This window comes from Hippocampus bargibanti, linkage group LG03, assembly GCF_051943395.1.
Source record: "Hippocampus bargibanti isolate YZ-2025 linkage group LG03, ASM5194339v1, whole genome shotgun sequence".
In the NCBI taxonomy this organism is placed as follows: domain Eukaryota; kingdom Metazoa; phylum Chordata; class Actinopteri; order Syngnathiformes; family Syngnathidae; genus Hippocampus; species Hippocampus bargibanti.
The window spans coordinates 5,616,644-5,640,000 of record NC_142736.1 but is presented as its reverse complement, the minus strand read 5'-3'; the positions used below and the strand labels follow the sequence as shown (position 1 = coordinate 5,640,000).

The window sequence follows — 23,357 nt, the reverse complement described above, 5'->3', positions numbered from 1 at the left end:
TGGGGGGGTTAACAAAGAAAAACAAAGTAGACAGCATGTGTATAGATAGATACCGATATAGATATAGATATAGACAGTGATACCTCAGCTTACGAACGCTTTAGCTCACAAATTTTTTGCCTCGCGAACATTACATTCACGAGAATTTACTCTCTGATGAGGAACTAGTTTTCGGCGGACGAACCAAATCACACAGTGTCATGGTGACTGGCGGACTAGTTTTTGGCAGAAGAACACCAAACCACACGGTTTTCGGCAAAACGACGTTATTGTACTATTTATTTCTTTCATTACAATACAATAGTGCATTTATTATACATACATAAGGTGTATTTTGTGTAGTTTTAAGGTTTATTTAGTAGAAAATTATGTTTTATGGTGACCTGGGAACGTATTATTCTCATTTGAATTGTTTCCTATGGAAAATTAATGTTTTTAATTCACACTTTTCGCCTTACACACACTTTCTGGGAACCAACCGTAAGCCAAGGTGTCACTATATATATATATATATATATATATATATATATATATATATATATATATATATATATATATATATATATATATATATAAACACGAGTTACGACCACCCCTGCTTACGACCTCAACCGCCAAACCCTTTTTTTCTACGGCTGGCACCGCAACGCGCAAGCAGCCGTCAACTCGTAGTACATTTCTGGCCAGCCAAAATGTTACACACGCGCACAGCAATCTACTGCGGGACTACACTAAATACAGTTGTTATACAGTGCAGATACCATCGCGGCAACATATCCCGTAGTCCTGTACACTGCTTTTTTCCTTCGACGTTTGCCTGAGTCCGAGCTTGTGTGTTCGGTGACCAATTCTGGGCGTGAGCAGGGAGAGCCATTTTACATTATACAGTTATACAGTAATAAAAATTGTACATATACAATAATATATAATATAAAATGATAAAAACGACACTAAAAGGTAAGTATAACAGTTGTAAATGAACTGTACTGTAAACAGTTTTGTATACATTACAAGTACAGTTATACAGTCATAAAAATCAATACTACGAAACATAAAATGATAAAAATGACACTAAAAGTTATCAAATTCATAAATGAACTGTGAACAGTTTGGTATATAATAGTATTCGATAGAAAAGGTTGCTTAAAAACAACAGATTGATATCGTACACTATCCTGTTGTGTAAACGGCACCTAGGCCTTTTTGAATGGATTTCGACTTACGACCGTTTGACTTACGACGGTTTTGTCGGAACGGAACCCCATTGTAACTCGGATGTTATCCGCATACAAGTCACACTTGTATGCGTGTATTTCCTTGACGTGACAACTTTAAACATTCTTATTGTATGTTATTGAAGAGTAAATTTGAAGATTTGACTAATTAAGTGTTGTTGTTGATTTCCTCTTTGCGAATGTTGTTGAATAATTGCAGTGGATGTGACAAAAGCCTCACTCGGCGTATGCCATCTCCTTTTTTTGTCACCCAAAGTGTAAAAATAAATGAATGTGCACCTCCGTTGTCAAAGACTTTTCAGAGCGCAAGTGCGTCTTTCATCAGCCCGTTTTGTTGCCCCCCCCCCACGCGACCCCCCAAAATGACAACAACAAAGAAAAAAGAAAAAAAAGTATGGGAATGTGTTTGTGCGCTGCCATTCCTCTTGTTGTGTTGTTGCGGGTCTGGCTAATAAATATAAATGTTTGTGATTAGTATCTCGGCGGCACAGGTGCGCGTTTGTCGTCGGGCGAAGGCTCCTTCATTAATTTCCCGCGACGAAAAAAAAAAAGTGCCACCGTGTGGGCCAGAGTGTCCCAATCGCTGACAAATGAACACGCAGATTGTTAATGTACTCCCGGGCGCCACCGTGGAAGAAAAACGCACTCTGGAAAAGAACAAAATGTCGGCTTGGGGGAGGATTTATAGACATCAAGTAGCCCCGAAGAGTCCTTTTTACCTTCGCAATTGCCAAGCTAACTTTTCATTCTCTTTATTCTCGATTGTATCGTCCGTCACCTGACCGAAGCTGCAGCCATACATGTCGCGCGGTTGTGTTGAACACTGCATCACTGTGATTATCATTTGAGGCTTTTTTTTTGTATTGTTTGTTAGCATTTAGCGTACAGGTGACCAAGTCAAGGCACCTCATTTTATTCGAAAGCAAATAAAACTTGTGAAATTCCATGCTCATCTATCAAGCTAGCTTGCGACCGAGCTAGTGAGCGACCGAGTTAGTGAGCGTCCTAGCGAGCGACGGAGCTAGGTAGCAACCGAGCTAGCTAGCGACCAAGCTAGCCAGCGACCAAGCTAGCGAGTGACCGAGCTAGCTTGCAACCAAGCTAGGTACCGACCGATCTAGCTAGCGACCGAGCTAGCGAGCGACCGAGCTAGTTAGTGACCGAGCGAGTTAGCGACCGAGCTAGTTAGCGACCGAGGGAGCTAGAGACCTCTTTCTTTTCTATTCAGCTACCTGGCTAATCGCTTAGATCACAAAGTGTCTAATCTGGCCCACTGTTATGCCATTTGGACCGAGCTAGCTAGCGACCGAGCTAACTAGCGACCAACCTAGCCAGCGACCAAGCTCGCGAGTGACCGAGCTAGCTTGCAACCAAGCTAGGTACCGACCGATCTAGCTAGCGACCGAGCTAGTTAGCGACCGAGCTAGTTAGTGACCGAGCTAGTTAGCGACTGAGCTAGTTAGCGACCGAGGGAGCTAGAGACCTCTTTCTTTTCTATTCAGCTACCTGGCTAATCGCTTAGATCACAAAGTGTCTAATCTGGCCCACTGTTATGCCATTTGGACCGAGCTAGCTAGCGACCGAGCTAGCGGGTGACCGAGCTAGCGGGCAACCGAGCTAGCGGGCGACCGAGGTAGCTGGCTAGCAACCGAGCTCACTAGCGACCATGCTAGCTAGCGACCGAGCTCACTCGCTAGCAACCGAGCTATCTAGTGACCGACCTAGCTAGCGACTGAGCTAGCTAGCGACCAAACTTTCATCAGGAACCTTCAATATGGCGCTAGGCTCCCATTTCAGATGACCTAGCGCGTAATTGGTGAATTCCCAACACAGCCACGGAGGGGGTGTGCGGAGTTTAGCAACAGAATTTGTGCATTCTCTTTCAAAGAGCTTCGCAATGACAACATTCCAGAGGGTTACGCCATTAGCTGTGATAGTTTTTTTTTTCCTTATGTTCCTGACTTGCGGTTGGTGAAAAGGAAGCCCCAAACCCCACTTTGGAAATAGCTCATTGGGTGGCGTTTGCCTTTTTGGAGATGGCGAGCAATCAAACAAAGGCAAAAAGGAAATAAAATCTGCCTCCATTTTTCATCAGCTGCGAAAATGTTTTATGAAGGGGAGGCGGTTTAGGGGGGGCGCATGAGGGGTTTGAGGGGGGGGGGGGGAAACACCTGCCTTAAAATGTCGTCTCAACATCTCCCGAATGCCATTTTGTTTAATTGACTTGGAAATGGCCCAAATGTATTGCTGAGTGCGGTCTAATTAATATTAATAATAAATGCCATTATTAACATCAAAGAACATCTGGTGCCCCTGTTTACCGCCGCGCCGCCGTTCTCTTTTCATCTCGCTCGCTCAAAACAACAACCGCGCGCCTTTATTTCCATTTAGCCGCCGCCTCCTTGTCGTCGTTTTTGCGGTTGTGGAAGCGCGTCGCTCGGCTGTCTCGCTGGGGTCAAACAGAAAGTGGCGGCGAAGCTGGCGTGTGAAATTTGGACGTGGCGTACCCCCCCTCCCTCCCACCCCCCCGTCCCCTTTCTTCTTGCTTACTTTCCAGTTGCTGCAAATCCTTTGAGACTCGCTACGTCCCCCATCAGAGCCCCCGCAACGACAAAATAGAGATTCAAAACAAAAAAAAAACAAAAACTAGTCATCAAAGTCAACGTCTGCAAATTGAACTTTTGCCGATGTTGTCATTGCAACCGTTTCTACACGGCAGTGATCAACAAAAAAAGTGATACCTCAGTTTACGAACACTTTAGCTTACAAACCTTTCGCCTTACGAACATTAAATTGGCGAGAATATAATCTTGGCATACGAATTAGTTTTCGGGAAACACACGGAGCGCCACAATGAGTGATGTGTTGTTCACGAACTAGCCTGGCCTTGGAGCTCCTAAAATGGCCGCTGGCTTTTTTTCCCTCTATTCCCCACCCCCAGTCTTCACTTAAAGCCGCACGTGATTGGCCCACACCAAGAAGCCAAACCCTATCTAACTAGCTATCTATCTGGCTGACTATCTGGCTAGCTATATAGCTATATGGCTAGCTATCTATCTGGCTATCTGGCCAATTATCTAGCTTGCTAGATAATGGCTATATATTAGCTGTCATTTAGCTATTAGATAGCTTTTTATCTATTTGAGTCATTCCGGGTTGAGTGGCGGACGAACCAAACCACAAAGAGCACTACGGTCTGGCGAACTAGTTTTCCACACCAAAAAACATCCGCTATTCACACAATTGAAAGCAAACAAAAATGAAACGGCACAAACTTTCACGCCTTCATGGAGAAATAATCTTGAGTGTTGGCGTACAGTCCGTCTACATGTGTTGCTGCACCATTGGTGTTCAAATACTCAAATTCGGGCCATCCTCCGTCGATGGCGTTTTTCATTGGGTGTTAGCATTGGGCATTAGCCGACTTTTGTCAGATGGTAAAAAAGACACAAATGAAGAAAAAAAGCATCCCAATTGCTTAACTTCAACAGTTCTTTGTGTTTTTGAGCCGTTTGGTTTAGAATCATTCATGAAATCCTTGTTGTGATGGATCCTTTTTTTTTTGGTCTGCTGACAAGTCGTCAGTCGACGATGGAGTTAACCATGTCGGGGACAACATTTGCGCATCAAAAGACACCAACGAGAAAAACGATTGGCCCTTCGTGGCACCTTTTCTTTCTCTCCCGCCCTGAACTCGGAGCGCCTTTGATGGCTGCGAAATCATTTTCCGAAAATCAAAGTCGTTAAAAAAAACAAGATGTCTAAAATGTTTGGGTGCCTTTCACTAGTCCATTATTATAATGTGTCACGTGACCGGTCCCAAAATTGGAAGGGAAGGAGGTGGGGTGGGGGGGGGGGGTCCGGGCTGAATTTGAATTAGTGGGCTGATTTGTGTGTAAGGCAAAAAGTTCGTCTACCAAACATTTACTTCCCATAAGAAACCACTAAATTGAGAAGAATTAGTTCTCAGGTCCCCATAAAACATAATTTCCTACTAAATAAGCCTTAAAACTACACAAAATATACCTTATTTCACGTATAATAAATTTGCTATTGTATTGTAGTTAAATAAACTGTATTGTATCATAAAGTCATTTTATCGACCCTTGTGATGGTCTTTGATGTAGTTGGCTCTTGATGATATCTGGGTGAAGTTGCCGTGCTTTCTCAGCGATAATACCCTCACTCAAAATGTCCCCTGCTAGATGATTTTCATTAATCCAAATCAACAGAAGTTTTTCAACCACTTCTATTGCCTGAAACCGTTGCTTAGACAACACAGAAACACCCTTCATAGCTTCCTTGTTCTTAAGGATGGTAGCAATGGTTGATTTAGCATACTGGTAGTGGCACGCTAAGTCACAGAAACGCACACCTCGTTGGTGTATTTCGATGATTTCCTTCTTCTGCTCGACCATAATTTTCTTTTGTGTCTTCTCCGGCTTAACATTAGCATATGGTGGGTTTTTTTTTCTCCCTCATAATATCAAAAATACTCCACTTAATAACAAACCATGTCTGCACTCAAATAAAGGGGGGTGACGAAAATGAGTCCGCCAACCACCGTGGCACTGTTTCACTGTGCGGTTTGGTGTTCATCCGCTGAAAACTAGTCCACAAGCCACTGTGGCGCTGTGTGGTTTGGTTCATCTGCCGAAAACTAGTTTGTATGCCAAGATTATTTGCTCGAAAATTTTATTTACTTCCCCCCTCGTGAATAAATATAGCTGGGAAATAGCTGGGTGTGGAGGCTCCATGCGCACAGGTGCCGGCACAGTGTCAGATCTTTGTCGATTTGTCTATTCGTCAGTCAGTCACGGAGGATGCCCTGCCCCGATGTCCCTACGGCTGCTTGCGAGGAAAAGCAGCGAGGAGGTGTCTCTCCCGCGCACGCTCCCGCACACCCGCGCGCACACCCACCCACTCTGAGGGGAAGTGCAGCCGGCGAAGTGAGTGCTCGTCGGGCTGCTTCCCAGATGGCCCGTTCAACTCTGCTCCAATCTGATCCGGGAGCCTTTGTTCTGGCATGTTCCATTACGCCGCTGTGACACCAGTAAAGGCAAAGGGGAGAGGAGCTGCTCTCAGATCAGATACACTTGAATTAAACATGCCTCGTCGCCCCCCTCGCGCCCTGGCAGCTTTGGCGCCATCGCAGATGATAAATTCAGCACATTTCGGCATCCGCGGCATAAAAGTGCTTTTCAATCTGCCGTTGAAAGATCCATTGATGTATTTGGAATCGTTTTTTTTTTTTTTTTTTTTTTTTTTTTTTTGGGGGGGGGGCATGTGCAAGCGCGACGGAGGGAAGAAGCTTCGGAATTAGGCCTGATTGAATGAACAGATGTCAGATCAGGCATCAAATTTGCATGAACGTACATATTATTCCAGCGTCAATATCAAATATGCATTCCAAAATATGGCCGTCCGTCCGTCAGACGTGCCGATTGCCCCCTGAAAAAAACCCGCAAAAAAACATCGTCATCAACTGAGCCGTTTTAGCACTTTAACAGTTACACAATCAAGGTTGATGCTTAATGTGGTGTGCTTTGGATCCTGTTCAAAATGGACCCGCCCCTCCAAGGAATGTCACACACGCGCAAAAAGGTTTTGACTCCATTTGAATTCGCACGAGATCTATTTTTGAAGTCAACTAACCAATTACCATATTTTCCATTGTATATGGTGCACTCCAAAAAAAGCCTTGATTTTCCTCCAAAAATGACCTAGCGCCTTATACGCAGGTGCGCCTTAAACAGGTAACATCCGACTTATGACCGAGTTCCGTTCCGACCAAACAGTCGTAAATCGAAATGGTCGCAAGTTGAAATTCATTGAAAATGTTGAATAGAGACTTGGAGGCTAAATGACACGCACACTCCCCCCTCTGGGGCCATCACACGGTCAATTGCTGTGCGAGATTGAGATGTAAAAAGGTTTTGAGTCCATTTGAATTCACACAAGATCCATTTTTGAAGTAAAGTAAACAATTACCGTATTTTCCGGTGTATAAGGCCCATCCTAAAAAAACCTTGATTTTCTTCCAAAAATGACGTCCTAAAAAAGCCTTGATTTTCCTCCAAAAATGACCTAGCGCCTTATACGCTGGTGCGCCTTATAAAGGTAACATCCGACTTACGACCAAACGTGCGTAAGTTAAAATGGTCGCAAGTCGAAATCCATTCATAATGTTGGAGGCTAAATTGGAGGCTAAATGGCACACAAACTCCCCTACTCTGGTGCCATCACACGGTCGTTTGCTGTGCGAGAGTGATGTGCTGTCTGCCTGGCCAAAATTGTTGTACGCGTTGCCGGCCTGCTAGCGTGTTGTGGTGCCAGACGTAGAATTATTTTTTTTTAAATAGGGTCTGGAGGTCATGGTCGTAAGTCGAGCTGGTCGTAAGTCGTAAGTTAGCTGCATGTGAAGTCATATTGAGCCACAACAGGTCTCGCTGCAACGGCTGTTTGTTTGTGTGTATTTGTATGACTAGTCTTGTGAGGACCACTAACATTTTATACCATACGTAATGAGGACATTTTTGACAAGTGAGGACCTCTTGGTCGGTCCTCACAAGTTTTTCATTCTAAAGGCTTCTAGAGGGTCTATATATGCAGCTGTTAATTTCAGAGAGGTGCTCACAAATTCACCCAAATTTATTTTTTGGTGTGTATTTTCATTTCACTTGATACACACACATTTTACCCCCTGTGTGTGTTTACATGTGTGTGTGGTTAATGAGAGGAGAAAGTTCATACCACAAAAAGTAAAATGATATTTTAACCAAATTCACCACAGGGCTGAGGACATGTACCCATTCAGAAACCTCACTCCTGCTGTTATTTCAGTTTAAAGTCCACTTTTTATTTCTTTGTTTTTAAAGAAGTTGAAGTGAGAAATGGGGTGACATTTAGTGTTCAAATGTAACACTAGTTCTTCTCTAAACTTATCAGCAACGGTGGTCCTCACTCCTTATCTGCAGTTATCCGGACCTCACAAAACCATTGAAACAGGAATGTGTGTGTGTGTGTTTGTATGACTAGTATTGTGAGGACCATTAACATTTTATACCATACTTAGTGAGGTCATTTTTGACAATTGAGGACATTTTGGCCGGTCCTCACAAGTTTTTCATTCTAAAGGCTTCTAGAGCACCGATATATGCATCTGTTAAAGTTTCAGAAAGGTCCTCACAAATTCACCCAAAATGATTTTTTTTGGGTGTGTATTTTCATTTCACTTGGATACACATACTTTTTACTCACTGTGTGTGTGCGTGGGTAAAGCTCATACCACAAAAAGTAAAACGATATTTCAACCAAATTCACCACAGGGGTGAGGCCTTTGAATGTACCCATTCAGAAACCTCACTCCTGCTGTTCTTTCAGTTTCAAGTACACTTTTAATTTCTTTGTTTTTAAAGAAGTTGAAGTGGGAAATGGGGTGACATTTAGTGTTCAAATGTGCCACCAGTTGTCTAAATTTGTCAGCAACGGTCCTCACTCCTTATCTGGAGTTATTCGGACCTCACAAGACCATTGAAACAGGAATGTGTGCGAGTGCGTGTGTGTGTGTGCGTGCGTGTGTGTGTGTGTGTGTGTGTGTGTGTGTGTGTGTGTGTGTGTGTGTGTGTGTGTGTGTGTGTGTGTGTGTGTGTGTATGCACACTGGCCTATAGCTAAACACATGCACGTGCGCGTGCACATGCTTTAATCAGCGGACTGGTCCGACTCTTTTAATGTGGCGGCTCCAATCACTGTAAAAGTCATGGCGCCGCGTATAACGGCAAATATTGACACTTTATTGCACAACACATTTATGACATTTTGAAGGTCACCTGGCATATTAGGCCCCATCGCTCACACGCCCTCCGACGCCCGGACGAAGGAATCTTCCGGCGATATCGATCCGCCCCATCCCCCGTCCTTTTTCTTGTCTATGCAAAAGCGGGCAGAGCTGTCGGAGGCGTAAACGCTCGCCATATAGCGAGCGGCTCGTTAAAGGTCGGCCGACGTCTGGCGTGCCTGCCTTTCATCGGCCGCTCATCTGATAAGACGTGTTTGGTCGCCGATTCAAAATGTTGACTGTCTGATTAGCGCCGCCCGAATTACGCCAAAGAGCAACGTGCACGCGTGTGGATTGTCAGTTTCAAATAACAGTCGAACGAACGAGCGTACAAACGCTCCTTCATGTGGACGTCCGAGTGACATTTGCGTATCTTTTCAAATTGAATCGGAAAAAAAGGTAGAGAGAGGTGGAAAAAAAATCCACGTGTTCAAATAACTCATCGACATTTCAACGAATTGCATAGAGATACTTTTGTTTTTTGAAATCCAGTGATACCTCGGCTTACGAACTTAATTGGTTCCCAGAAAGTGTGTGTAAGGCGAAAAAGTTTGTCTGCCAAACATTTATTTCCCATAAGAAACCATTAAAATAAGAATAATCCATTCCCAGGTCCCCATAAAATATAATTTTCTACTAAATAAGCCTTAAAAGACAATCGACGTCTCCGGACAAGTTGTGTTCATAATTTGTAAAATGGCTTCAAATGACTTCTACTGGGCGTATTTTAAAAAGATTCCACCGCATATAGCTAGATATTACGTTTTAAGACTCGCAAGTCTTGTTTTTGAGTCATGAAAGGACTGCCCCCTGACAAAAAAAAAGATGCATTGTAGCGTCCTTTCATCACGTCAATGTATTTTGCTGTACATGTTTGGTCTGAGAACCGTGTTGCACCCAAAAGCCGCCAGAAGAGGGCATCCAAGCTCCATATAAGGAATTTATCAGCCTGAGGTGGCCACTGGAGGTCGCCATTTTGTGCCTCTTTTTTTTTTGGGTGAGAGATTTTCCCCCAATGTTGCCTAAAAATGGCACATATAATTCTTTAATCGATTGAAAACATATGCTTTGCGTATGCTTTCCTCTTCAGAACTATTTGTATCATATTCATAACTGGATGTGTAACAAGAAAGCATATTCTCCGAATCTGATGCCATTGTTTGGATTCTCCAACAATGCAAGACGTCTTGGCGTGACGTCACGAACTGGGGGCGGGACTTTCTGAAAATCCCCAATTCGCAGCTCAATTTTTTTGCAGATTTTGGACACCTTAAGTCATTTTTCTTGGTGTTTTGCATTTGAATAATAATATCATAATGTGTGTTTTGGGTATTTTAGATGCTATAAAACGGTTTTCTGGTGTCAGTTAAAAAACAAAAAAGTGACGTCGGTTGTGTCCATAATTTGTAACATCACTTCAAATGACTTTGTATTTTACAAAGATTCCACCGCATATAGCTATATTTTACGTTTTAAGACTCACGCTGAATATTTAAGAAGTCTTGTTTTTGAGTTGGTGACGATACTTACTGTGATGTCACGGTAGGTATCATCACCGATCGAGAAAGCAAAGAAAAACACGGAAATAACGCAATGGTGAATCGTTGTGTGTTGCACCAAGACTACTATTTGATACTAGCTGACACAAATTCCGAGCAGACAAATCAGCCCATTTCCAACGGAGCTTGGGCGCCATCTTGTAAATTTTCTGAGACACTACATTGCAGTCATTGACAGCTCGAATTGATATGGTAGGATTCCTTTAATCGATTGCAAACATTTATGCTTTCCTCTTCATACCTAGTTCAATCATATTCATAACTGGATGAGTAACAAGAAAGCATCTTCACCGAATCTGAACTCCGTGAGCCCATTGTTTTGTTTCTTGAGCAAGGCAAGACGACCTGGCGTGACGTCAGGAACTGGGGGCGAGACTTTATGAAAAGCCCCAGTTTCAAGCTGATTTGTGGCATTTTTTGGACACTTTAAGTCATTTTTATTGGTGTTTTGCATTTTAATAAAAATATCAGCCTGCGTGTTTTGAGTATTTTAGATGCTATAAAACGTTTTTCTGATGTCAGTTAGGAAACAAAAAAAATGGTGTTGTTGTACTTTTAAACTACACAAAATAGACCTTATTTTACGTATAATAAATGTGCTATTGTATTGTAATTAACACCATGGCGCTGTTCGACCGTGCGGTTTGGTCTTCATTCGCCGAAAACTAGTCCACCAGCCACCGTTGAGCTGTTCGACCGTGTGGTTTGATTCGTCTGCCGAAAACTAGTTCGCAAGCCTACACTATAAGCTCCCAAATTTAATATTAATGAGACGAAAAGTTTGTCTTCCAAATGTTTATTTCCCATAAGAAACCATAAAAATGAGAATAATCCGTTCCCAGGTCTCCATAAAATATAATTTTCTACCAAATACGCCTTAAAACTACATAAAATAGACCTATGTATCTATGTATAATAAATGTGCACTTCTATTGTAATGAAAGACATAAACTGTACTGTATAATAAAGTCGTTTTATTGACCGTGATGGTTGTTGTCAATGGGTGACGAACTTCCAAGTTGCCTCTTGATGATATCCGAGTGAAGTTGCCGTGCTTTCTCGGTGATAATACCCTCACTCATACTTTCCCCTGCTCGCTTATTTTTGTTAATCCAAATCAACATAAGTTTTTCAGAATCAGAATCATCTTTGTTGGCCAAGTATGTAGAACACACAAGGAATTTGTCTCCGGTAGAACACGCCGCATTAGTGTCATCATAAGAAAAATGGAGGCACTATCCTGTTCTATGTGGGTTACTGTTGATGGAGTTAATGGCTGTCTATGTCTACTGGATTTGTTGCAGATTTGGATCGCTAGCGCATCGTCAGGGAGTCGCTGAAAAAGGTGGTGGGCAGGGTGCGGAGGGTCCAGTAGGATTTTCCGCGCCATTGTATGGATTCTTGCAGTGTGCAAGTCTTGAGAGTGGCGCTGCTCGACCGTGTGGTTTGATGTCCATCCGCCGAAAAGTAGTTTATATATGCAAACATAATATTCTCGTGAATGTAATGTTCGTAAGGCGAAAAGTTTGTGACCTAAAGCATTCGTAAGCTAAGGTATTACTGTATCATTTTTCCTTTGCTGCCATCAGATGATCGGAGTTGTTGGCTAAAAGCTTGCGGTGCAAAAGCGGTTGTTTGATATGGAGATGTTGTTAATTGGGATCACTTTGTCTGCGTTTTTCATCTCACATGACTCGTCAACAAGGCTCGCGATGTTCAAGCCGCCATCCGTCAAGCCCTTTGTGGGTATTTTTAATTGAGCGACGCGTGTTGTCTGTCTAGCCACCCCCCCCCCCCTTTTTTTTGGAAGCCGCACGTCGCCGACTGTCAGCACATCAGAGGCGGCCGGCGCAACGCCACTCGCCCTCACTTCCCATTATGGCGCTGTCAACGCCGTCGTCGTCCAAGGTGATTGCGTTGATAACAGACGTGGCGTCGTACCAAAGCGCCTGCATCATCGGTTTTTGTTTTTTTTTGTTTTTTTTTTCCAGACATTTAGGGTGCAGGGGAGAGGGGAGGGGGTGCACGGTCAAAAGCGTTATCACCCCGTCATATCTGTGACAACGAGCTGTCACAATCAGCTGGCGGCGCAAGGAAGGAAAAAAAAAAAATCCTGTCTTGCTGACACAGGAAATTCTATTTCTGATCGCCGCCATTGTTCCTTTTTTTTGGCCGCCGCCGACGTGAATGCCAATAAAAAATGGCAAACAACGGAGTTTTCGACAGCCATCTTAAAGGAAATACAGTGATACCTCAACTTACGAACTTAATTGGTTCCCAGAAAGTGTGTGTAAGGCAAAACGTTTGACTTCCAAACATTTAGTTCCCATAATAAATTATTTAAAATGAGAAGAATCCATTCCGGGTCCCCCCAAAAAATAATTTTCTACTAAATAACCCTTAAAACTACACAAAATATACTGGCTAGCTGTTGGCTGTCTGGTTATCTGTTAGTTACTTATTTGCTATCCATTAGCTAGCTAGCTAGCTTTTATATCTATTTGAGTTACTTCGGGGTTGAGTGAATGCTGCCATATGTGTTCTGCCGCTGCTCACCAACAGAAAAGCTTATCCTGTGACTGTAAAGTGAACTTGTGAGTTTTGAAAGGCACTTAGAAATGAAATTTATTCTTCTTCTTCTTATTATTATTATTATTATTATTATTATTATTATTATTATTATTATTAATGTACTATTGGATTGTAATTAAAGAAATAAACAGTACTATATAATAAAGTTGTTTTATTGACCTTTGTGATGGTCGTTGATGAAGTTGCCTCTTGATGATATCCTAGTGAAGTCGCTGTGCTTTCTCGGCGATAATACCCTCACTCACACTGTCCCCTGCTAGCCTCTTTTCATGAATCCAAATCAACCAAAGTTTTTCAACCTCTTCTATTGCCTGAGACCGTTGCTTAGACAACACAGACACCCTTAGCCACACGTAGCAGCTTAGTGTACTGGTACTGGGACGCTAAGTCACACAAACGCACACCTCGTTTGTGTTTTCGATGATCTCCTTCTTCTACTCCACCGTCATTTTCTTTTGTGTACTCTTCGGCTTAACAATAGCCTGTGGTGGGGTCATTTTTGGTCCCATAATAGGAAAAGTACTACACTTCATAACAAACCACGTCTGCACTCAAAGAACGGGGGTGACAAAAACTAGTCCACCAGCCACCATGGTGCTGTTCGACCGTATGGTTTGGTTCGTCCGCCGAAAACTAGTTCGTCAGCCAAGACAATATTCACTCAAATTTAATGTTCGTAAGGTTCGCGAGCTAAAGCGTTTGTAAGCTGAGGTATCACTGTACAAATATTCTTTTAGCCTTGTTGCTACATGCTAATGCTAAAACTCATGTTTTGACATGAAGAACGTTGTAAATAATATATGGCAGACTAGGCCTTAATTGGATGGACATAAAATGCCTGATATGTGTTTTTGTCGTCTTGCTAGGTAGCTAGCTAGCTAGCTATTTGTGTGTGTGTTTGTGTGTGTGTGCATGTGAGATGTAAATATGGTTGTTATGAGCAGTGAAAAGTGCTGTGCCAAGCAAGCGCGTCTCCAGATGTGACGATGACGGTTATGATGATAGCGCGATGATAATGATGATGATGATGACGACGACGTTATGATGATGGCGTGATATGTGAGCATCAACACCCTCCATTTTGTCTCCAGATGCCGGGGAGGAGGCAACGGCGGCGGCTTCGGCAGCTGCCAAGGCAGCCGTCAGCGTTGCCGCGTCGGTGTCGCAGCATCGCGAGCGCTCGCTGGGCTCTGGCTCCAAAGATTGTCCTTACTGCGGAAAGTCCTTCCGCACTTCGCATCACCTCAAGGTCCACCTGCGCATTCACACAGGTCAGTGAAATTCACAGCAGCAACGTTATGATGAAAGGAAAAGAAAAGAAAAAAGAATAAATAGAAAAAGAAAATGTAAGAGCTGCTGTAAAGGCAGCCAACTCTCGTGCCGCCATCTTGAAGTCTAAACAACAACAACAAAAATACGGCGATCCGTTTTTTTTTGTATGATGTTTGACTTTCAGGTTAAAAACTATCTCCACCTAAAAGCGTTAGAGACCAAGCTAACTAGCATGCGAGCTAGCTCTTTTTCAATTCAGCGAGCTGGCTAATCCCTTACATCATATGTGTCAAAGTGAAGGCCCGAGGGCCAAATCGGGCCCACCACATTATTGTATTTGGCCCGCGAAAGCAATGTCAAGTACCATGATTCACACTCAAGTCCAAAGCAAAATGTCAACTTTTCCCACATAAACCACAATTACAGTCATTACTCTTCCCTAAATTCATAACTACAATATACAGTGATACCTCAGCTTACAAATACTTTAGCTCACGAACTTTTAGCCTTACAAACATTAAATTCGCGTGCATATAATCTTGGCATACAAATTAATTTTCGGCAGACCAACTAAACCACACAGAGCCACGATGGCTGGCGGACTAGTTTTCGTCACCCCATTTCTTTTTTAGTGCAGAGGTGGTTTGTTATCGAGTGGAGTACTTTTGTTATTATGCGACCCAAAAAGACCTCACCACAGGCTAGTGTTAAGCCGAAGAGGACCCAAACGAAAATGACGGTCGAGCAGAAGAAGGAGATCATCAAAAAACACGAACAAGGTGTGCGTTTGTGCAACCTGGAAATTCGTCTACCATCACAAAGGTCAATAAAAGGTCAAATAGGTCAATAAAAGGTCAATAAAACGACTTTATTATATAGTACAGTTTACAATGATACCTTGTCTTCCGCACTTAATTGGTTCCCAGTGTGTAAGGCGAAAAGTGTGTATCCCAAAAAATGTATTTCCCATAGGAAACCATTAAAATGAGAATAATCCGTTCCCAGGTCCCCATAAAATATAATTTTCTACTTTCTAATTCTCTAAGCCTTAAAATTACACAAAATATACATTATTTTATGTATAATAAATGTGCTATGGTATTATAATTAAAGAAATAAACTGTACTATATAATAAAGTTGTTTTATTTACCTTTGTGATGGTCATTGATGGCTTGATTGTCACGGTTTGCGAGGTGGTGATGGCGGGTGCGGATCCCAAAAAGAAGGCAGGAGGGAGCAGGAGGTTGTTTGACAAATTGTATTAAAATAAAGTCAGCAGGAACAAAATGTAAAACATCAAAATCATCTGAATGGAAAAAATACAAAGTAGCAAAAGAAGACTAAAAGTAAAAGCCCGCCAAGGTTAAACAAACACATACACAATACATGCAGCAAACAAGCAGCAAACAATGAACCGACACCGGAGGGTTGTGCCGGGTGTCCTTTTAAGTGACAGTGATTATAACGACCAGCACCTGCGAGGCTGCCGGCAGGGCTGACGTCGCTACCCGTTGGTCGCCAATCTGATCGGGACGACCAGCACCTGTGCAGGGGCAGGCGGGGCCGAGAGCGCCCCCCGTTGGTCGCCACCCAGATCATGACATTGATGGAATGCAGTGGCCGGGTTCATCAGCATTAAACACTTGATGAGGAACGCTGCCTTCTTCTTTCACAATCTTGAGGAATAATCCCTTGGAGGTGCTTTCTCTGCAATAATTTTACCTTTTTCCTCATCAATTGTGTTCTGTTTAGCTGACTTGTGCGGGTTATTTGTGGACCCTGATTGATGGTATATTTTAACCTTCCAGTCTACACTCTGCTTTTGAACTATCAACGATGAAATGAGTCCAAATTTCACTGTTTTCTATCCATTCTCTCACCATTTCACTTTTGTTTTTTTTCACTTTTGTTTTTTTTTTTTGTTTCAAGCTATGTCGTCTCCCTTTCGTGTGTGTGTGTGTGTGTTTTCTCACTCTCTCTGTCGTCTGCCTGTCTCTTTAATGTTTAACCTCCCCCCTCTCCTCACTGCTGCGTTCTTGACCAATCACGTGGCTTTAATCGAAGACGCCATTTTGTTTTTGGGAGAACGGCCTCACTCTCCCTCTGTCTATGATCCCTATTCCCTCACTGCTGCGTGCTTGACCAATCACGTGGCTTTAACCGGAGCAGGGAATAGAGGACAAAACTGTCGGCCACCATTTTCTTGTTAGGAGAACGGGCTCGTTCGCGAACGACACATCACTCATTGTGGCAGCTCCGTGTGTATCGCGAAAAATAGTTCGTATGCCAAGGTAAAATTTTCGTAAATGTAACGTTCGTAAACCGGAAAGTTCGTAAGCCAAGGGGTTCGTAAACCGAGGTATCACTGTATTTCTTTAACTACAATACAATAGCACATTTATTATACATAATATAAGGTGTATTTTGTGTAGTTTTAAGGCTTCTTTTGTACAAAATTATGTTTTATGGCGACCTGGGAACGGATTATTCTCATTTTAATGGTTTGTTATGAGAAATAAATGTTTGGAAAACGAACTTGTTCGCCTTACACGCACTTTCTGAGAGCCAATTAAGTTCGTAAGCTTAGGTATCACTGTATAGTTATATCGCTGTGATCGATGGATTCATTATTTTGGGCATTTAATTTGTTGTTTTGCGTTGACGCCGTCACCTGTTTCCTCTTTGTTTTTGTTTAAATTTTGAGGTGCCTGTTTTGGAGGCTTCCCCGTGCCCATTTCATTGACATTCTTCGGCTTCGTGGAGTTCCGAGCGACGGGTAACATGTCGAGCGCACAGATGGTCTCGGCTTCGGCGTCACACGTTTCCCAAATGTGCGAACGATGCCTCGCCGCACTCTCGTTAGTCCTCGTTAGTCCACCGCGACCTCATTAGCTCGTCGTCGCCTTTGTGCGCGTTAAGTTATCGTGATTCTCGTCTTGGGCTTCCAATAAGGCTTCAGTGTCCCATCGTCGCGTCACCCCCTTTCACGCTGGCTCGCCTTCAATAACTTCCGAGGCACATCAAAATAGTGATGTGTTGTTCGCAAATGAGTCGGTTCTTAGAGCCGGATCTCTGAAGGGAACGAAGAGATTCGACTCCTAACAAGGAGCCGGGTATGGGAGCCAACTTTTTTTTTCTTCCAGTCCCCCAGTCTTCGGTTAAAGCCGCACATGATTGGTTAAGATGCGTGGTAAAGGAAGGAGGGGAGAATTACAATAACACGCAGCATTGAGGAGAAGGGGAAGGAGTTAGAGAAACTATTGAAAATTTCAAAGTGAGGACCTGTCTGCTGGATTGTTTTGAGTTCAATGAAAGACACATTTCTGAGAACTTAGCAAAGGAGCTGGAAGGTACTGCAGGTCGCATGCACTGTTTTGGAGCCATTTGAGCATGTTACTTGAGATCAGTGTAGACAGGTACAGTGGAACAATATTATCACATTATGCTATTATTATTATTCAAATACAGTAAAGTCTCATTATATCGAAATTCTCGGGAGTCAGAAAAAATGTCGATATAACCGTACTGTCGATATATCCGTCCTGCGCCGGGTGGTAAACGGGGGATCTTTGATATGGCATGTCATTTTATCATTGGGTTCATGGATTGCGTATCTAACATGCTTTTTGTACAGTAGTGAAGTAAAAAATAAACTTGTGCATCAAATAAAAACGTCTACACTTTTTTAATGACTATTTCCTTTCAAAAATGCAACCAGTGCAAAATCCTCACGTTCTATTCACACGAAACCAAGAAAGGAACTGTGATGTTGCAAGCGATAAAGATATCTGAATGCTACACAATTAAATACATGGATGAAAAACCAAAACTGCAACGTTTACATTACTTACGTTGATGAAGTATTCTGCTGCACGTCACGTCAAACTCTTTCGCGATGAAGGATTTGCTTGTTGGATTGTCCTCCACAGCCACGATCGCCTTGTGCGTTGTTCGGATATCACAATTCTTACGTTTCCCCATGGTTTAAATTGGTGTCAGTACTGTATTTTAGCTCTGCTACACTTTTTTTTATTGTGCTCGGTAAAACAGGTCACAACACGGAAGCTGGTGACGTGACTGGGCTTGGGAGGACCCGACAACGGGGTTCGAGAGAGTGCCTGACTAGAATGACTGTACATGTTTGGTCTGAGAACCGTGTTGCACCCAAAAGCCGCCAGAAGAGGGCATCCAAGCTCCATATAAGGAATTTATCAGCGTCTGCTACACACGAGCTGGCGTCTGAAAATGAAAACGGCGTCTGCTACACAGGAGCTGGTCACGTAACCAAGTCACGTGACCATGTCACGTGACAAAGTCGACCAACGGTGCGACCGATACAGCAACCGATACAGATTTTGATAATGGTGGTACTGTATAGAAACCCCTAAGCAAATATCGATTCACCGTAAGTATCTTTTGTATCGATATAAACATAGCAAAATGGCCGGCGGGAGATGAAAAAGAGCACCGTAGTAACCGGATTATCGTAAAAACCACGAATCGTACTAAACTGAACTAATTATACATAAAAAGACAAGAAATGTGCACGGGAAATGAAAATAGTGTCATAATAAGCAGTATTATCAATATAAATGATATCGATATAACGAGACTTTACTGTACTGTATTATCAATTTTACTGGTTGGTATTGTAACATTACTTCGATGAAAAACAAATTAGTGACAGCTGATCATCAGAGTAACCACAGGGAACGTGAAAGTTAGTGGATGCTTTCTGTGCACATATAAATAAAGCCATACAAATAACAATATTTGATATAGTGTATTTTTTACATGAGTTGTTCGTTAGTCACATAATTTTACCTAATTTTAGGTAATTAATTTAAGCAACAAAAAAAAAACTGAGGAGCCATTTTGGAGCCAAAAGAGCCGGATCTTTGGGGTGAGCCGAGCCAAAAGAACCGGCTCTCTGAAAAGAGCCGGAATTCCCATCACTACAACAACTGAGGGAACGAAGGGGAATGGAAATTTGAAGAAGGTCAGATAGGTAAGGTGCGGCAAGGTTATGGATAGCATTAAAGGATAACCGACGCCTTCGGTCAAGTTGTGTCCATAATTTGTAAAACCACTTCAAATGACTTCTACTGAGCGTATTTTACAAAGATTCCACGGCATATATCTTATATTTTACGTTTTAAGACTCGCGCTGAATATTCCGGAAGTCTTGTTTTTGAGTTGATGACGATCCCTAAGTGACGTCACGTTTGGAACGCCCCTGACCGAGAAAGTGACACACAAGGCATTTTGCGGTACTTTGTTTGGTCTGAAAACTTTGTGTTGATGGCGAAATTAGAAGGAAAACACATAAATAACGTGATGTTGAATCGTTGTGTGTTGCACCGAGACTACTATTTGATATTCGCTGACACAAATTCCCAGCAAATAAATCAGCCCATTATCAAAGGAGCTTGGGCGCCATCTTCTGCATTTTCTGGGACGCGACACATCAGTCCTGACGCCTCAAAATGACCCTGAAGGACTTCTTTAATCGATTGCAAACATTTATGCTTTCCTCTTTAGAACTATTTGAATAATTTTCATAACAGGATTAGTAACACGCTTTTTCTCCAAATCTGAAGCCATTGTTTTGATTCTCGAGCAAGGCAAGACGTCTTGGCCTGACGTCACGAACTGGGGGCGGGACTTTCTGAAAATCCCCAATTTGCAGCTCGATTTTTTTGCAGTTTTAGCACACTTTAAGTCATTTTTATTGGTGTTTTGCATTTGACTAAAAATATCAGCCTGCGTCTTTTGGGTATTTTCGATGCTATAAAACGTTTTTCTGGTGTCAGCTAAGAAACAAAAAATGGTGTCGGTTGTCCTTTAAAAGCCTCACCCTGGGGGTTATTTTTCACTCGGGAGGGGGTCAGCGGTGACTTCACTGTATCCTCCACTTGAGCGGGACAACCTCGCTTTAGTCTCGCCGCTCGCTGTAGGACAGGGGTGTCAAAGTCATTTTTTGCCGCAGGCCACATTGTAGTTATGGTTTCCTCTCGAGGGCCGTTATGAATTTGGGGAACCCATTAGAATGTTTAAATCCCTTCAAATATTACATATAGAGCACACAGCAAATTAATGAATAACTCGTTTTCAAATCTGAAGTCAAGAATAATGACTTTTATTGTGGTTGACATCCAAAAATATGAAATTTTGGCTCAGATTTTAGCAATCATCATGGAATTTAACACGTTTGATTTGCTTTCGCGGGCCGAAAAAAAATATATGGCGGGCCGGATTTGGCCCGCGGGCCTTGACTTTGACACCTGTGCTGTAGGAAGTTGGGAGGCGCATGAGGTGAAATCCCTGACAAACGGCCTGGCAACGATCCGGGTTAACGTAGATCACACTTGTCTCCAAGTACGCATCCCAATTTTAATCACACACGTTTTATTCAACAACAAGGCCGCGCCGATCCAACGATTCGGGGGAGGGGCTTATTTGGCGGGTCACACCTGATTTGCGACCGAGAGAGAACATGCAGGCGAGGAGCGGCGATGGCGTTTGTCCATCAAAGGAACTCTTCGGGGTGAAGTCTCGGGCGCCGCCGTTTGAGGAGCTGGCGTCGCGACGAGGACATCTGCTCCGTCCTACGCGGAAGGGGGCCGCCGTGACATCTGGGGATTTCGCCGTATCCCGCCTCGCAACATTACACACAATTTACAGCTAAAGGTCATTATGTTGCCGTTAATCCACTTTTAATTGATATCGGCGCAAACAGCGCAAGCACCCCCCATGTCAACTCCCTTTTCACGACTCGTGACGCATTGCCAGCCGGCGGGAAATCGTTAAAAATAGGACGGGAAAACTTTTTGTCGCAGATTCCAAGATGAAAGGCGACGGCGGCGGTGAGGTTTGTTTGCCCTGGAAAACATCGCCGATCTTGGAAAGGCATATGCGCCTTCTGCCTCTTGATCACCGCCTTCAATGCGTCCCCCCCCCCCCCCTTTTTTTTTTCTTGTATTCAGCTGCTCGCTTTGTTGCCGTCGTGTGAACCGACAAACAAGGCCAAACCCGCATCGGGCCAAATCCAGGCGTACGCCAGAACGCGGGCAAATATTTTCTTTGCCATGAAACCATTTTGTCCAAACAAGCCGTTTGTTGAAGAACCCGATTCACCCCCCCGCCCCCATTTTCATCCTTTTAGGGCGCTGCCATTTTGTCCCGTAGCGCCCTCTGCTGTCAACCGAAATTGACGGCAGAGTGCCCACGGCGGCCAAAATGCTCTAGAGCCACTGAATGACAAATATGCAAAAGTTGAAATTGGGACAGAAAGTGGCGACGTTATTGAAGTGAAAAAGCAGAAAACAGAATATCTCCATCGTTTCATTCATAGTGATCATCGAGAAGAGAGAAGTACAGTCAAACCTGAGTTTTTCGAACGTCTCTGTTGTCGACCAATTCGGTTTTCCATTAAAAAAAAAACAGATGGAACGGATTAATAATTTTTAGATTGATTATACTGAGAAATGTTCTTTCGGTTTTTGAACGCCTCGGTTCTCGACAGATTCGGTTTTCCACCCAATTTTTTTTCAATATCGATTAAAAAAACAGATGGAACGGATTAACAATTTTTACATTGACTATAATGAGAAATATTTCGGTTTTCAAACACCTCGGTTCTCGACCAATTTGGTTTTCCACCCAATTTTTTAAGTATTGATTAAAAAAAAAACATGGAACGGATTAACAATTTTTAAATTGATTATAATGAGAAATTTTGTTTCGGTTTTCGAACGCCTCGGTTCTCGTCAAATTCGGATTTCCACCCAAAAATGTGTGTTTTTATGCCTCGGTTAACAACCGAAAATGGCTTCTGAATCAAACTGAGCGCACCTGAATGCACCACTCGACTCCCCTCCAGTTCCTTACACGTTACTTCCTGGTGTCGCGCCGCATTATTCTCGTGTAGATGGAACTGATTAACAATTGTTACATTGATTATAATGAGAAATGTTGTTTCGGTTTTCGAACATCTCGGTTCTCGACCAATTCGGATTTCCAACCAAAAATGTGTGTTTTTTTATGCCTCGGTTAACAACCGAAAATGGCATCTGAATCAAACTGAGCGCACCTGAATGCACCACTCGACTCCCCTCCAGTTCCTTACATGTTACTTCCTGGTGTCGCCATGCATTATCCTCGTATAGCGTTCCATTGTGAGTCGACGTCTTCATATTGTTCAATATGATTAAAAACAGATGGAACGGATTTACAATTTTTATATTGCTTATAATGAGCATTTTATCGGTTTTCGAAGGCCTCGGTTATCGACCAATTCGGTTTCACACCCATTTTTTTTTCTACATCGATTAAAAAAAACAAATGGAACAGATTAACAATTTTCACATTGATCATAATAAAAAAATTGGTTGTGGTTTTCAAACATCTTGATTCTCGACCAATTCGGTTTTCCACTCATTTTTTTTTTTGTATTTCGATTACAAAAAAGAAACAAATGGAACGGATGAACATTTTTTACATTGATTATAATGAGAAATGTTCTTTCGGTTTTGAAATGTCTCGGTTCTCAACCAATTTGGTTTTCGACTCAAAAGTTTATTTTTTCTGCCTCGCTTAACAACCGAAATGGCTTTTCAATCACACTGAGCGCACCTGAATGCACCACTCGACTTCCTTACACATTACTTCCTGGTGTCGCGTGGCATTATCCTCGTGTAGCGTACCATTCTGAGTCGACGTCTTCATATTGTTCAATATGGATTAAAACAAAGCAGATATTGATGACATTGATTATCATGAGAAATGTTTTGGTTTTTCGAACAGCTTTCTGGAACGGATTATGGTATGGAAAACCCAGATTGACTGTAAAATGCGTCC

The 23,357-nt window shown here is 42.7% G+C and overlaps 1 protein-coding gene across 3 annotated transcripts in view; it reads left to right on the top strand.

Moving 5' to 3' along the window:
- The window catches only part of znf536 (zinc finger protein 536), a 267,191-nt gene that overhangs the window by 189,181 nt on the left and 54,653 nt on the right, over positions 1-23,357 (top strand). For all 3 annotated transcript variants that reach the window (XM_088991742.1, XM_088991743.1, XM_088991741.1), the window contains one exon: positions 14,317-14,496. In XM_088991742.1, coding sequence (XP_088847868.1) covers positions 14,317-14,496 — 180 coding nt within the window. The remainder of the gene's footprint in view (positions 1-14,316; positions 14,497-23,357) is intronic.